The 16,506-nt window shown below is 30.5% G+C and overlaps 2 protein-coding genes across 2 annotated transcripts; both read right to left on the bottom strand.

Moving 5' to 3' along the window:
• Positions 1 to 8,702: 8,702 nt before the first annotated feature.
• On the bottom strand, positions 8,703 to 11,721 carry LOC134243257 (uncharacterized). Its single transcript, XM_062725493.1, has 4 exons — positions 11,486 to 11,721; positions 9,437 to 9,503; positions 8,990 to 9,250; positions 8,703 to 8,895 (listed from the first exon to the last, which is right to left on the bottom strand). Exons 2-4 carry the CDS (start codon positions 9,501 to 9,503, stop codon positions 8,789 to 8,791), a joined length of 435 nt encoding a protein of 144 aa, XP_062581477.1. The 5' UTR covers positions 11,486 to 11,721; the 3' UTR covers positions 8,703 to 8,788.
• Positions 11,722 to 13,836: 2,115 nt separating this feature from the next.
• LOC134243227 (uncharacterized) lies at positions 13,837 to 15,469 on the bottom strand. The gene is made up of 4 exons (XM_062725458.1): positions 15,375 to 15,469; positions 14,913 to 14,997; positions 14,272 to 14,577; positions 13,837 to 14,028 (listed from the first exon to the last, which is right to left on the bottom strand). Exons 2-4 carry the CDS (start codon positions 14,995 to 14,997, stop codon positions 13,967 to 13,969), a joined length of 453 nt encoding a protein of 150 aa, XP_062581442.1. The 5' UTR covers positions 15,375 to 15,469; the 3' UTR covers positions 13,837 to 13,966.
• Positions 15,470 to 16,506: the final 1,037 nt, after the last annotated feature.

Here is a 16,506-nt window from a genome sequence, read left to right as displayed (position 1 = left end):
AATCCCCTTAAATTTCTCCCAGTTTCTACTAATCATTGAGTTTTCCCGCGTTTCGGAGAAAAGCGCGAAAACGTTGTATGATTACGACGTGTTTGAATATCTATGCGAAGTAATATTAAATAAGCTTGTATAAGGGGCCAGGGGCCCGTTTTACAAAAGAACTTACGACTACGACCAAAAAATTTAGTTGATTGTAAAATTTTGCAGAATTAATGATTGAGTTTAACATTACCATCATGAAAATATCTCTCTACATTCCTTTTAAAAAGTTCAAACCCATTTTCAGTTTCATGCAAATATGAAAGTTACAAGCAGAATAAATTTTGGTCTTAGTCGTTAGTTCTTTTGTAAAACGGGCCCCAGTGTCGTAAAGTTACATTTGTAAGGCCACTCTACGTCATTCTAATCCATTTTTACGTAACGCACGAAGCGCTTATTTTTTGTTTTGTAAACAATATAATTAAATAATTTTTTTTTATTATAAATAAATCCGATATTCATCCCTGTAGACAATACCATCATGGGATGATATATAGTTAAGTATTGTACTTAGTACAATTTTCACTTTTGCTTAGAAAGATGTTTCCATACATGTATTTTTCTCAAATATTTTATCTACATAGTTTTTCCTGGTCAGGATTTAAAGTCTGTTAGAACTAAATTTAAATAACAAGGAGAGTGTCCATTTGTCAGTCTTGTTCTTCGCGCATGCATTTATTTGTTATAAAATTTAATTTATCAAAAACTAGCTGCCCACACACTTGACAAATGTCTAGATCATACTGAAATACGCATATTGTGTATAAAATAAAAAGAAGATTGTCTTTTGCATTCTTAAAGGTGTATAATACATGTAATTTATATATGATACTACGTGCTTTGTATGGGAAATAGCTAGTCTCGAAGAATTTGTCAGTTTTAACGTCACTGTATGGATTATGGGAAGGCTTAATTAAACGCAAAAAAAAATCAAAATACTGAGACAGTACTGAAAGACTGGGTCAAAATCATTTTCATGCTAGATTTCACAAATGTGATTTTTGTAACGAGTTTTGATAAAAAAAATTTTATTAACAAGCTAAAAACAAAATCATGAATAATATAAAATCGCATTTTTTTCATTTAATTTGAAGTAGAAATTTCTATAATTGCTAAGTCTAGAAACCTTGTTAAATTGTCCGAATTTCACATGGTCCGAACTAATATTTCTCCGGAAGTAACCAATGGTTGATGCATACGTACGCAGTCGTAATACTACGCAAGAGAGTACTTTGTTTAAGGTGTTTTACAATTAATATTTTGAGTTTACATTTAAAAAATGCTTCATTAATTTGATTTAGAAATAAGTTCATATCACTTTCTTCAGTTTGATACAAAATTTTATATTTTGATCAAAACAATTTCTGCACTCTTTCATATAGCGTTTTAAATCATGTGTTATCACCACGGCTTCCTTTTTGAGGGTCTCTGACAGTAAACTAATAGACGGGGTCACGTGACCCCGTCTAAAAAGGTCAGGAGTTTTGTAAATTTCAAAATGCATTTAACCAGTTTACGTATCATTGATTTGTTGGTCGAAGTTTGTGCATTTAATTCAATAGCAATTAATTCTGAGCAGTATGAAAGCTATTTTATCCGAAATCCGGATGATGCGTGGTACTAGATTTACCGTATACCAGGCAAGGTATAATGCCCCGATGAGGTTAATGTCCTGATTGACCCAACCATCTTAGGTCGTCTCATAAAAACCAAACGTTGAGCTATGTTTTTTTGTGATTTTTAAGTTTAAATTTAAATTGCGTCAATTAAAAATCACAAATTCTATTTTCTTTAAAATATGTGTAAGTCTCATGTTCATGAATTAGTCCTCATTATGATAATAGTATAGGGGGATTCCTGATAAACATGTTTGTTTTGTTGATTCAGTTGTTTATGAAAACCCACCTGTCATATGTACATACAGTGTATAGGGCTTTAAAAACCAGTTCTAACTAGTTTAGAGATCAATTGATTGATTAATGGGTATTGGTTCCTTTATTATTAAAGAAAATAAGTGAATGTACGTAAATACATATAAAACAACAATATATAACAATTTAAATGCCCACTAAAAATCCCGTAACAAATGCAATCAACCAGCCATGTTTTAATTATTTTTATTGTGCGTACTTGTTTTGGCGTGTGGTGAATGCATGTGCACGTGTAGTCCACGTGTATATGTTTATGTTTTTTTTTTCAAGTTGTGATGTCCTTAATTGTCAATGACCATTTCCGGTTTGACCAGTTCTGTTACTATTAATAACTTCCTACATTGGCGCGAACTAAATAATTTTCAAATATCTATGATACTGGTAGCTGATTATAAATCCTTTTTATTTATAATCCATCTTTCTCTTTTAATTATCTTTTTAATAAAAAGTACAAGTTTGGCTTTCCAGAAAGCCTGAAATGTCATCTCTTTGGTATCAATTGTGATGTGGTGATTTTCACAATAGAGTTATCTCTGGGAGATACTAAAGACCTGACCTACTAAAGACCTGACTGACCTGACCAACATAAAATTCGTCAAAATCACTATTATAAGACCAATTATCATATTTTTTAGAATATTTTCTTGATAATAATATAAAATTAAGTTAAATAATTATTAATATACACATTTTCACCATATTTGTTGTTATTTATCTGTTCATTTCATGGAAATGTAATGACCTGACCAAATATGAATTGACCTGACCAAAACCAGAATCATCAATAATAGTTATATTTTTTAAATATTTGATAAGTTTTTAAAAATTTTCTTCATTGTAATGGTTAATGCTTTGGATAAAATGGTTTTAGAATCATTTTTACCTCAAGTGTTATTTTATATCATGGAATTTTAATGACCTGACCTAATATGAAATGACCTGACCAAATATGAATTGACCTGACCAAAACCAAAATCATCAATAATAGTTATATCTTTTAAATATTTGATAAGTTTTACAGAATTATCCTCATTATAATGGCTAAAACTTTGGATAAAATTGTTTTAGAATCATTTTTTACCTCAATTATTAGCTTATAACAAGGAATTTTAATGACCTGACCGGTAATATGAAATGACCTGACCAAAAATGAAATGGCCTGACCGAATAAAAATCATTGATAATAGCTTCTTTTTTTTTAAATATTAGATACATTTTAGAAAATATTCTTCATTATGATGTTTATTACTTTTGGTAAAATTTAAATGCTTCTAGAAACAGTTTTCCCAGTATATCATCATGATCATGAAATTTAAATTTAATGACCTGACCAAATATAATTAAAGAAATGACCTGACCAAATATGAAATGACCTGACCAAATAGAAATAATTAATGATAGCTATCTTTTTTGAATATTATATTAACCATATGATTGTCTTGATGTGAATAACCTCGTTGACCTGACTGACCATTTCTACCAAAGACCTCACCGATCATTTCTGAAGTAAAGACCTGACCATGCAACCATGTCTATACTTCAGACTCGACCGATTATTTCTACTAAACAGCTAAATGCCCAACTATTTTGAAAATAACTTTATATATTTCTCTAAACTAAAAACGTAAATTGTTTTCAACTGAAATGAAATTATTCTTTGTTATAGAGGTGTTAAAATCAATTGTCCTGACAATTAACGTAGATTTACTGTATAATGTCCTGACTGATCATATTTCATATTTGAATCAGTGCATTTATAATAAGATATTTAAAAGGTTATAATAATAGAAGTGTATAATTTTATACTTTACATTTTGAATTCTAGTCTATAAAACATACACTGTATGACCTGAACGGCATTATCTTGCAGAATCTACTTGTAAGCTTGTTCTTTTGTGCGAGAACCAGTTTTCGCTTCCCGTCAACAAATCTATATATAGAAATCGCGTCATTGTCAATTCTCCTTGTGTGGCTTACCCATTTAATAAGGCATAGTACTGAGGATCAATGTATATAAGACACACCGAAACTAGAGATATTTATAAGCATCGTACTTCTTTTCTAAATTTTCCTTGGCTTTCAAATAGGCCTAAACCAAAAGTAGATCACACACTCCTAAGCTAGTTCTTCTAAAAGAAAACCAGTTTACAGGCTACTTGGAACTATGTAAAACATCGAGGACTCTCGAGAGATTAATGGAGGCCTACACTAGGACTTCACTTCCGGCATACAATCTTAATGTGTCATCTCCCGAGGGAGATGACAATAAAAGTCCTAATTCGTGAACGCTTGGCAAGATTTACACAAGAACACAAATACTGAAATTATTTTGAGAAAATATGAGCCACCTTAATTTCATTAAAGAATCTTTTAATATTAGATATTAAGTTCATTAAGTTCAATCAATGAAAGTAACATATTTGATGAAATATGGAGATAATTAATTTTCAAAAACTCATGATAAGTCCATTTTCAAATTTATCAGAGGTGGGATCAGGTCAATTGAGGAAAAAATCTTCCCAATTTTTAATTTTTTTTTTGGATTCTCAAAATAAATTGTTTTAAAGTTTCTCAACCCTATTTGTATCTTTATTATTCATATAATACATGTATATTCTTTCTATTCAGTTAATTTGGCAAAGATAGGGCCTGATTCATACTTTTCCCCTGATCATGACTCATCAAAATATTTTTTCTCTTATAAAACAATATGATCTTTTATAAATAATGAACAGCAATCAATCTCGTAGGTCCACCAAAACAATACAAATCGCGAGCAGAACAAACAAAGACCTCCAAAACATCATAGGTGGGAGCAGGTGCCTTAGAGGAGTGAGCATCCCCTGTCGGCCGACCATAGCCGCCGTGTGGTCCTTGTCATGATTATGTCAAGATAAGCAAGAAATGGTAGAGTTCTTAATTTTCAGTATGTGGGAAGAATATTGAGTTGAATATCAACAATTATTTTGTCATAGCATTTACAAAATACTTTGAATTGAGAGTGTATATATGTAGACGCATCGCAGAAATTATATTTACACATCACGCAAGAATAAAATTTGCGCACATGTAAAAGTCAGTGAGTGCACTTCAGTCTGCTATTCAGACATATGAAGACTGTCGTTTTCTATAGAAATTGTTAAGGCTGTATATATATTCACATTGAATACAGTTTTTAATTTATATGCATACGGATGTGACTGGTCGACAGAGGAATACGGTACTTCTTTATGGCACCTGTTCCCACCTTTGAGTTTTCTAGAGGTCCGTCTTTGTTTTATTATAATTTTTATCGTTTCAATGGGCCTTTGAGCATGACTGCTGTTTGTACCATTATACATTTTTTATGTTTTCCAGTCGTTTTTCACGATTTTGGTATTTGACATGCCGAGAAAATGTCCAGAGTTCAAACTGACGCCATTAATTATGAAAAGTGGAAACCCGCCACCTCCAACCGGACGCGACATTCTCAGATCGTTTCTGGATAAATGTCAACCAAATTTTAATAAAAGGTCTAATCTTGATCACATCTTATGATTATTTGTTTAAAATTTTAAACCAAAATTACCAGATAAAATTAGCCAAATTTGTCCATACAGCATTTAACCATAGAAAGAATCTTCTGCATGTGTAAATTTATATAAATGTAATTAATGGAAAAAGTGACTTATAGGTCCAGTGGGCCGGGTGCAAATTCAGTCTGACGTATTTTGTTTATAATGTTTATAGAAATGTCTATATGCACAATGTCACTATAATAAATGATTACTTACTTACTTACTTACTTACTTACTTACTTATCATAAGTACGATGCTTCTAGTATTTATCAATAATTATTCTTCGTTTGACATGCTTGCAATGTCAATTTTTGTATTGTTTGAAGGAATGACCGCTCAAGACATCGAATTTGTGCATATACGGGGGATGTTCAATAAATAATGTCCTCGGTGCTCGGAAACAAACCAAAACCGCTTTTCAATGATTTAGTCTTAATGATTTCACTCAGATATTCTCTTTTGATTAAAATGCATGTCCGTAACATTTTATCCAATTTCTGATTGTTTTAGAACATATTTTTAAGTATGGCCCTTCGTATACTGGAATGTGGCAGATCCTGTGATTTCCTGGACTTGTTTCTCCTTTCTGAAAGGTATTTTTCAAGTTTGGAAAATGAAACAAATCAAAGATGAAAGATCTGGCGAATATTGTTGGTGTGACAAAACATCAACTATCTGTTTATCCCCAAAACTCCTTTACTCTTCATGGCGTGTGTGCTTGGACGTTATCACGAAAAAAATTAATGTAGTTGATTCCTGATTCTGGTTTTTGATCCTCTCATAAATCTTTTGATTTTTTTTTTTTTTTTGGCAAAAATTTGCTTAGTATAATTCTCCAGAAATTGAACTGCCTCTCCGAAAAAGAATTTGAACAACAAGACCAATACTATTTAAGAAAATTGCTGTCTGTTTCTGTGCTTTTGCAATGCTTTGCTCTTTTCAGACTTTGGCTGTTTTTGTCAAGTGCATCTTATTGTAAATTTGTTTTGAGGGTTTATAGCAATGGATTCAAGTTTCATTATATGTTTTAATTTCAGACAAACATGGATAACTAAAATTCTTGATTTTTCTTGATTATTAAAATAATTGTTGAGATATTCTTACACGCATTCGTTTTCACTCATTTTTAAAACATAGGGTGACCATTGAATACTAAGCTTTTTTACTGTCAAACGTTTCTTCAAAACAGTGTAAACTACCCCCAAAATAAAGCTTTTCAATTTTGCTAGGTGTCTTAAAGTCAATCAAACATCATCATTGATAATTTGTTTAATTTTTGGCAAACAATACATTGGTTGTTGTAAGCCCTTGTCGCCAAGGACGGTACCAATTTTTGAAGCCCATTACAGCATTTTTGTTCATTAAAATTCACCTGCTCTTGTGTCTATAAAACAGACATTGGTTGTTGTATATTTCACATATTTCAGTGAATATTTCTTTAATTGGGATTCTTAACGAGTTTTACTGGCCAGAGCTTTAATGAAGCGTTTAATTTCACTCTAGTTTACGGATTCTCTACCATTCATTTATTAATGCACTTCTCGATTAACCCATGTTTTCCAGCTTCTCACAATGAAACTATCAGATGAAAAGTGGTCACATGAACTGTTATCAGTTCATCAAAGATTCAATCATTAGAAAAAGTCAAGCTTAATGCCATATGATTTCTATGTTCTATGTCATAGAACTCAGGACATTATTTATTGAACAGCCCTCGTATAAGGTTCCGAAAAGCTGGTGTCGTGTTACTTTGAAATGTTTTAAAACTTACATGTTGAAAAAAGGTCATGATTATTAATTAGAATAGAGCTCGTAAATTTTCTATGCTTGTCGATGATCATTTGTAAAATCTTTTTTTTCCCACTCTATGGTCACCCGCGTGGCGCAGTGGTTAGCGTCTGCTCTAGAGTCGTAAAGTCGCAGCCCGTAAAGTAAGGAGTTGATTCCACTGTTTTGCAACTCTCCACCAGTGGCAAATGTTGGAGTCTCCTTATGAGTGAAAAATTCTCGAGAGGGACCGTAAACAACATAAGCAATCAATCAATCATTTTTCGAATGGCAACCTAACAGAACTTCATGATAAACTTGTGCTTTAAACCTTTTCATCGTCAATTTCTTTCTCTTATTAGTTGTAACTAATGAGAGAAATAAATTGATGTAAAAGTTAACATTGCAATATCCCCTTTTTACATGCATAATTATGGAGTTACTGGTATTGTTTTCCAGATGATTTGATACGCAAGAGGATGTTCTACGTACGAACAATATCTAAAGCAATGATAGCTATAGCTATTAACGAACAAATCTATTAAATATATGAAACAAGGACACCAACATCTTAATTCTTGTTTGATTTTGTTTGTTTGCATAGATATGTTGTTTAACGTCCCCCTCAAGATTTTTTCACTCATATGGAGACGCCACCACTTGCCCGGTTGAGAACTACAAATTCTGTCCTATACTCGGCACTCAGGGCCACTGAGCTGAGAGGAATCTTTTTCGTGCCAGCACCTATTGCAGCAAGCGACCTCTGTTTATACGGTCTCATATGAAGGACCGGTCTCCTCGCCCCACTGTGGGATTCAACCCGCAACGTAATGATCAACTCTTACTTTGCGACTCTAGAGAAGACGTTCTAACCACTGCGCCACGCGGTTTGAAATCAACATTTTCCAAGTTTCATGGTCGATAAGATGGCCTTAATTATCAGCAAATATGAATCGTATAACCATCATTATGTGACTACAGAATGTGACTAACATTTTTCACATTCAAGGACCTCTCCGTTTGTCTGATCATGGTTAGGAGAACATGGCTAGTGTGATCGGTCCACAGGAGATGCTTGCTTCTTTCATTGCACCTGATCCCATCTCTGATCATGATGATTTTAGAAGTATGTTTACTTCCGATCTGCTGTTCATTGTCGCCATCGTTCATTCGATGACTCTAAAGAATGTATGAGCTAGGTACACTGATTACATGTACGAGATGAAAATCAAATAAGGTGTCTATCGAATTCAACATCAATCGTATTTCAAAAATGCTATAGCAAATATACTCAGATTCTATATACTTTTGATTTTAATAGCAAATAAATTTTAATATGAATAAAAAAATAAAAACAAATGAAATATTTTGTTTTATTTTCAAATTAGTAACTGATTTTGATAGCTTTAAAAAACATTTTTGCATGGAGAAAGGGTAAGTGCGTTGGAAGACGTTCTGTAAGGCATATACTCTAAATCTTGTGTTCACTTGGTTTAATTTTGTTTCTGTTTCCTGAACATGCCTTTCTTCATCTTCATGAAGGATTTCATTTTTCTTGTAAACCTCTGCTTCATTTTTTTCATATTTCCAAGTCCTTTACCTATTAAAGAGATAAAGGTTAAAAGCATTATTTAACAATGAAAAAAAATGTTGGGATATCTCACTAACTGCAACACTTTTTTAAATAGACTTACCTCCCTTGATCTTTTTGATAAATTTCTTTGGTTTCCTTTTCTTGTCATCATTTTTAGGTCTCCTCGTAACTCTACCATTTCGTGGTCCCTTGGTTCTATCTCCAACTTCCGGTCCTCTTGTTACCCCTCCTGGTTGCCTCGTTCTGACATTGACAACTGGTCTTGTTATTCCTCCGTCTCCGGGTCCTTTAGTTTTGTCATCCACTTTCGGTCTTCTGCTTATTGCTCCATCTTTAGGTGGTAAGGTTTTATCAACATTACCTTTGAATTTCAAATTTTATAATTATGTTAATACACATATAAAATGTTACAGGATTTCTTAGTATTTTGGTTTGTTAGATTTGTTTAAGCATACACGAAAGAAAGATAAACAGCAAATCACACTATTGCATTCTATGATAGATATAAAATCACACTATTGCATTCTTTAATAGATGTAAAGCATACCAACGCGTTGGGAGAAAACTTGCGCTGTGAACACACCAATGAATGCAAGCAGAATCAAGCTACGCATCTGGAAGTAAAAAAAAAGAAATTCTTTTTTTCCCCAATTACTAGGCTTTTTTTTCAAGACTATGAAAGCCCATGTTAAGGGAACAATTAATAAAATAAAAAATGGATCAATTATGTACAAAAATAGGTGTTGAAAGTGTACACATGGTTTGTGCTCTATTACGTACTAATCACGTCATTCCTTCAATATATATATATTTTTTTGGTAATCTAATGGGTCATTGCAATTAATATAGCTGTTTGAGGTTCAGGTGTAGGTTTGTAAATATTACAAAGGATTTAAAGCAAAATTGTACTCTTTGGTTAGCTAATATATTAATTCGATCTACGTTTAACGTCAAGTAAAATCTTTAAAACCCTGTAGGAAGGGAGAAAAACAAAAATTTCAAACAAATGAGTATATATACTGGATTAAAATTCTGTAAATATTTGTGAATCGCGAAGGTTTATTGTTTCATTATATTATTACAAACACGTCTCTAAATAAAAAAAAACACTCATCTAACTCTAATATTACACATTTTATTAGCATGCAATTTATCTTATTTATTTATCTATTTTTATCGTTTTTATTTTTTTAATTGATTGTTTGTTTAGTTCAATGAATGCAAACCGTAGAACAAACTTTAAAAATGCCGATTTGTTTATTTTTCAATGAAAAAGGATTATTTAACATTAACAGTGATCAATCAAAACATCAAACAAAAGAATATATAAATAAGGGAATATGATTCTGTAATCATATTTGTCATAAATCCTAATTTCTAAATGGCTCTCATCGTCTTTATAATTAGCAAATAGTATACTTTTCCTTGAAATGCAAAAAAATGATATACATTCACCTAACTTTTGGAAGTGTTAAATAATGATATAATAATCAATTTATCTTTTTTCAAACAAAAATTTTTTTTTTATCGGTTGTTGAAATTTTTTTTCAACTTTGATTATTTGTTTAGTTTGATGAAACAAAATGGTTGTACAAACATTAAAAATGCCGATTTGTTTATTTTTTTTTTCAGTGAAAAAGAATAATTTAACATTAACAGCGATCAATCAAAAACATCTAGATACAAAAAAATGCTTCATAAATAAGGGAATATGTAAGTCATCACGTTTGTCATTCAATTTAATTTATTTCGTCTTTAATCAGTTGAAAGTGTCCTTTTCTTCTAACACAATGACGTTATTCATAGAATCAACCTTACACTGATAATTAAAAAAATCAGTTTTGAGAATTATTTCCATTGGCATATTGTGGAATCAATTGATACTTCACTATCTAATTAATTTTATCAGCCTATCTTACAGAACGAAATTGTTGTGTTCAGAACATTGTCTTGAATATCTTATTTATTAAGAAACATTTGGAAAACAATTATTTAAAAAAAAAATCAAGAAATTAAAGCTGTTTTATTAATTTTTTGATGGCTTTTAAAAAGAGTTCACATATATATATATATATATATATATATATATATATATATATATATATATATATATATATATATATATATATATATATATATATATATATATATATATATATATACAAAGTGCCTATTTCTAAAACCACACACGTATTGTTATAATAAAAAAATCACAAACCTTGTATATAATTGCACAATGGTGATTTTCAAACCAGTTTTGATTTCAGACAACGTTGAAAAGATTAGCTGAGCGTTATTTTCCATTTGCACAATGCGGGATTAATTGTTACTTTACTAATTAATTTATCAGTTATCTTACAATCCGATGCTTATCATAATCTAGAAACCAATTTTTTTTCGTATATATATATATATATATATATATATATATATATATATATATATATATATATATATATATATATATATATATATGATTTGTTTCAAAACTGTTGCTATCATAAATTGTGCATCGAATTAAATTATGCAAAATTGACATTCCAGGACCTGCCGGTAGTTAATGATCTTTCTATAGTAAAATAATTAAACCCTTTACCTTGGTTAAAATTGCAGCAGCCCAAAAGACAGAAGAAGTCCAAGAATGACCCCTCAGACTAGCTCAGAGAGGAGACCACTGTGACGAAAAACGCTGCTGCTCCTCAATTAGTAACCTCTCAGTTCCACTCCAGCATACCTCATTACATAAAAATCGTGAGTTCCTAATAATAGGGTAGGCCATTTGATTTCTTAATACCTGCAAGGTACCTGGAAGGTTTATTAGTTAGACCAACATACGAGTCACGATTCATTTCATTAGAAAAACAGGACCACTGGACCTTTTTGTATATTTTTGTAAAGTGGACACACATTTTAAACTCAAAAATGCTTAATGTATACAACATTTCTAAATTTTTTATATAAATACTGTCATTTAAATGGTGCAACAGAATGGAATTAACAAGTCGGTGAACATGCTTTAAATTTTCTTGTATTTACCCAAGCTCTGTGGGTTAAAAACGAGATTCAAAGCATTTAATACCTGCAGTGCAGTTAGTCATTATTTTTCCTCAAAAAATGTTTAAGAAATTCGTAAAGAAGGAAAAAAAAATTTTAAATGAAGTTCCAAATATATATTTCATTTTTTAGTACAAAACAGAAAAAATACAGAAAAAATAAGTATATGAACAAACATTAAAAACAAACAAAACAGAAAAAAATACTGCTTATGAACTTTCTTCAGTTTTCAAGCATTCTTAGACTAAAAGAACACAAAAAATTAAAATTTTGAATTTTGAATTTGAAAATAACGTTATCATAATAAATCATAAATAAATCATTCTTTTCTAAACCTACTTGTCAAATATAAAGCTGTTTAATCGTAGTATTCAGGTAGAAGGTAGGTCAGTTTGAATGTTTTTGTGTGTTTAATTATATATATCCAAGTGTTAACATATCAAATAATACGATTTGAAGAAATTTAAATCTTGTTTTAAATGGGACTACATTTCTTTCGTCACGATTTCCTAAAACAGTTTGAATTTTTTTTTACTGCAGATCGAAAGGTATTATTGGAACATTATATGAAGTCCATCGTGTTTGTAAGTATTTAAAAAGTCTACATCGTCAATGCTTTACATCATATAAAATACTTGATTTATTGACGAAACTACATGTAGTATATTGTCGTTATATGACAAAATGAAATCAGACAAAAAATGAAATGAGAAAATGCATGGGAGTTTGTTTCGCATTTTCTTCTGTTTATTAGTAATTTAGATTCAAGGTAAACATGTATAGTACATTTTCTTTTTTAATTGCAAGTAACTTGCATAACAGTAAAGCTTCTCAATAAGATTTATTTTTTCAATTCTTTAAAAACATTAATTCCGGTTTTTTAGTTGTCGCTTTTAATGGGAAACAAATATCTGTACATAAAAAACTAGCCATTATTTATTTCTATTGCAAATATACAGTGACAAATGTTCTTTCATTTAAGGAACATATACCATTCAAATATGATTAGAAAGCATTAAATATTTGATGTTTATCGATATTTTGTTCTATTTATGATAAACTGGTCTTACAATTTGAAAAAAAAGTAATTGGAGATTAACTAGAATTAATTTTTATACTCAAAGTATTTTTATAATGCTAATTTCATCTTGTCTTGAAAAAAAAACTATGTGTGATTTTCTCGTGCATAGAATACAATATAGATCAACTTACATAGAATACAATATAGATCAACTTACAAGGAAAGTTGAAAAACTGACTTAAATCTAAGACGTTTCCCAATGAAATGTTCTTTAGAAACTATGGTATTGTTTTCGTTCGGTCAAATGATGACTGACGTCTTTCATATAAATTTTAAGGCCACTATTGTCTTACTGAATTGGTTAGTATAACTTCTTCGTTTATTCCATGATGAAAAAGGCACGTATCAGATGTAACAAGTTTACAGCAGTAAATTCTTATCTCTCCATGACACCTTATCCAATTTTTGATGCTTTTAGAAGTCTACAGATTCGGTTTTGGTCTTGGAAAAGCTAAATGTGAAATCATTAGATTTCGTAGTGGCTCAATTTTTGTGGTATTTGTGGCATCCGTCATACATGAACTAACATTCTCCATGAATCGTTAATTATGATTACGAAGTCATATTTCATTTTGTATGTGTAGGAGAATACATGTATATGAAAATACGTCTTCACAAACCTGTTAATTTTAAGCAATCCACGATCACTGACCCCCATGATTTTTAATTATTCCACAGTATTAAACACAGCTTTTTGTTTTATGAACAAACTATAAAAGGTTTATCAGAATGAAGAAATGCTTTTATTTTTAAAAATTTCAACAAATAAAAAAAATAACAAAAACATAAGATAACGATGTTAATAATTTTTTACATGATCAAATGAAATAAAAAGATTCTACGAAAAATGTTTTTGATATAGCTTCACCTTTGATTTCCAATTTTTCAATGAAATATTAAACTTAAAACATTTTTTGGCATTTCTTTGCTTAATAAATGACTTCATGGAAAGATCTTCATCCCCCTTTCTCTACGTTTTCCAAATTTTGGTCGACGTTCCTTATCTGAAATGATGTAATTTATTTTTTCTTCATTTAAGTTGAATTCTAATTAATAACTCAGATAAAATATAATTTTATGTGAATTCATTTTTATTTTTTTCTACACAAAAGATATTCATAACATTTTTTAGTTCTTGTGATGAATAAACTACATGTACTTGTATTTTAGCAACTGGAAACGTAAATGAATGGTAAAAATATATTTAATTGCTGTTCTCTAGATACAAATGAGTAAGAAATAATTACCAGTTTTCCCATTAGGTCTTGGTCCTTTTGCCTTATCCCGTGTTTCTTGTCCGGGCTCTTCATCATCTTTGATTTCTGGTTTCTCTTGTGCTGGACCTTTCTTGTTCAATCGCATTTTCTTCCACTTGGCGATGCGATTCTTCCAGATTTTTCCTTTTCCGGTTTCTTCTCCGTCGTGGTCGGGTTCGGGGGATGGATCAACGCCAGGGAGAGCTGGTGGCGTTTTGTCACCTTCTGTTGGAATTCCCGTAATATTTTCACCCCCTGGAGCCACGGTCTTTTCTTCTATTGGAGGCCTTTCAGTTCCTGAGAGAGTAAATGAAATTTTTTTTATACATGTGTAAATAGAGCTATATAATTAATATGAAAATATTATTGACTGTTTTACAGTTAGAGTATGTATATAAATTTAGATTTTTTTAAAATCTAAGTTTTGGAAGGTGCATGTTACAGTAAAAAAATATTGCATTAAAATATTATGATATACCGGTATTGTGATGATCTTTTAGAGAAATTTTGTATATAAAGAGTTGTCAAAATTTATCTTAGTCGTAAGAAAGTTGAAAAGATCTAGGGAAAGTGAATTTCAGTTTTAGCCACTTTATCTAATATTTCATTTTTTAAAAAGGAAACCAATTTACCATTCCTGGGTACTGGCTCGGTAACCTGAGCAAATATTTGACCAGCAAATATAGCTAATGCAGCATAGATGACCAGGCAACGCATCTTAAAGGCAAAAAAAGGGAAATTTATTTTACAGGTTAAGTTAACATGTAATGTTCATGTACAAGTAGTATCTTTGATTTTTTTTCTGTTTACATTTTGTATTTTTTGTAATTTGTGACAGGGGATGCTTGGATTGCATAATTTTTGTATAAACTTTGCATCTTTTTAATTTGTACTTTAACTTCATTTCAAAACTTCACTACTTATCATCGCATTTTATCATTCAGAAAGAAGATTTTGACTGTTAAAATTATTTAGAATTCAACACAAACAGATATTTCCATTTTTAAAACTAATTTCTTTAGTATTTTAAAAAGCGATGCCAAAGGTTTTGTTTGCAAAATTTGCTATCAATATAAATAAATAGAATAACTTGCCTTCCTCAATATCTTCCGCGACAAACAGCAAATAACTAGACCTGGAATCCGATTCCTCTAAGTCCAGCTCAGAGGTAACCTTAGGTTTGATGTAAAATTAAAAGCCTGGAGGCTCTTTATATACCCCGAGGACCCCCCCTGTTCACAAGGCCGTTGCTCATCAATCGTGACTTCCGAACAAAAGGGGCGAGTCATCGCGGCTAAAATTGCCACCCATAGCTGCAGTCTGATAATACATCAAGTCACGTATGGAATCACAAGACTCTTGAGAATAAACTTGATATCGGCCGGGTAGAATTTGTCATGACTTTCAAAAATGCTAATTCAACATAATTCTATGTAATTTGGTGCTTTTGAGGTACATTAAGCATTTAAACTGCATAATCTAAAAACTTCAGATAGTCCTTAAAATATTTCATTTTGTAAAACTTTGTAAGTTTTATAAACATTATCGAAATAAATAATGCTATAATGATTCTTATATTATTCATAACTAAACATTTTTCCCAACAGTCAAATCACTTTGGCCAAAACATACCTAATAAGTGTAATCTTAAAAAAGAATCAATCACAATGATATCTTTTTGTTTCAAATTGACAGATTTTAATGAACACTTTCAAAACCATTATAACATTTCATTTTTTTTTAAAATAAAGCTATAAAAATCAAATCGGAAAAAAATGTTAAAATATGTGTATTTTTACTTTTTCATAAAAATATGCATAGTTCGATTGAATGAGGTTTTCGAGAATTATTGTTTGCTGAAATTTTCAAAATGTTATGTTCTTCTCTGCGTATCATACTAATATGGATATATGTACTAAGAACTTTTAGGTTTTTATGACGAAACAAATGCTTAATCATAAATAATGAAAATTGTATGTTTTACAATTTACACACAGAAGTTAAAATGTAAATTTGATTAGGATTTTATGTTGAAAAAAACCTCACCTTAATACGGAAAATCAAGGAGGTACGCAACTAAATATATTGTTAAGTCAGGTCTTCATGAGCATGTTTTAATACTTTGACAAGAAAAAATTAAAACTGTTGTAAGAAGTAACTGGGATAATGGCTGGTTGCTTTAGTAAATGCAAGTTAAACTTGGCCGATTTGCACTTTTAAAATGTT

The sequence above is a fragment of the Saccostrea cucullata genome, unplaced genomic scaffold (genome assembly GCF_032062105.1).
Source record: "Saccostrea cucullata isolate Sc308-1 unplaced genomic scaffold, CSIRO_AGI_Scuc_v1 ctg251, whole genome shotgun sequence".
NCBI lineage: Eukaryota > Metazoa > Mollusca > Bivalvia > Ostreida > Ostreidae > Saccostrea > Saccostrea cuccullata.
Note: the sequence above shows the minus strand (reverse complement) of the source record. Positions and strands in the feature narration are given on the sequence as shown.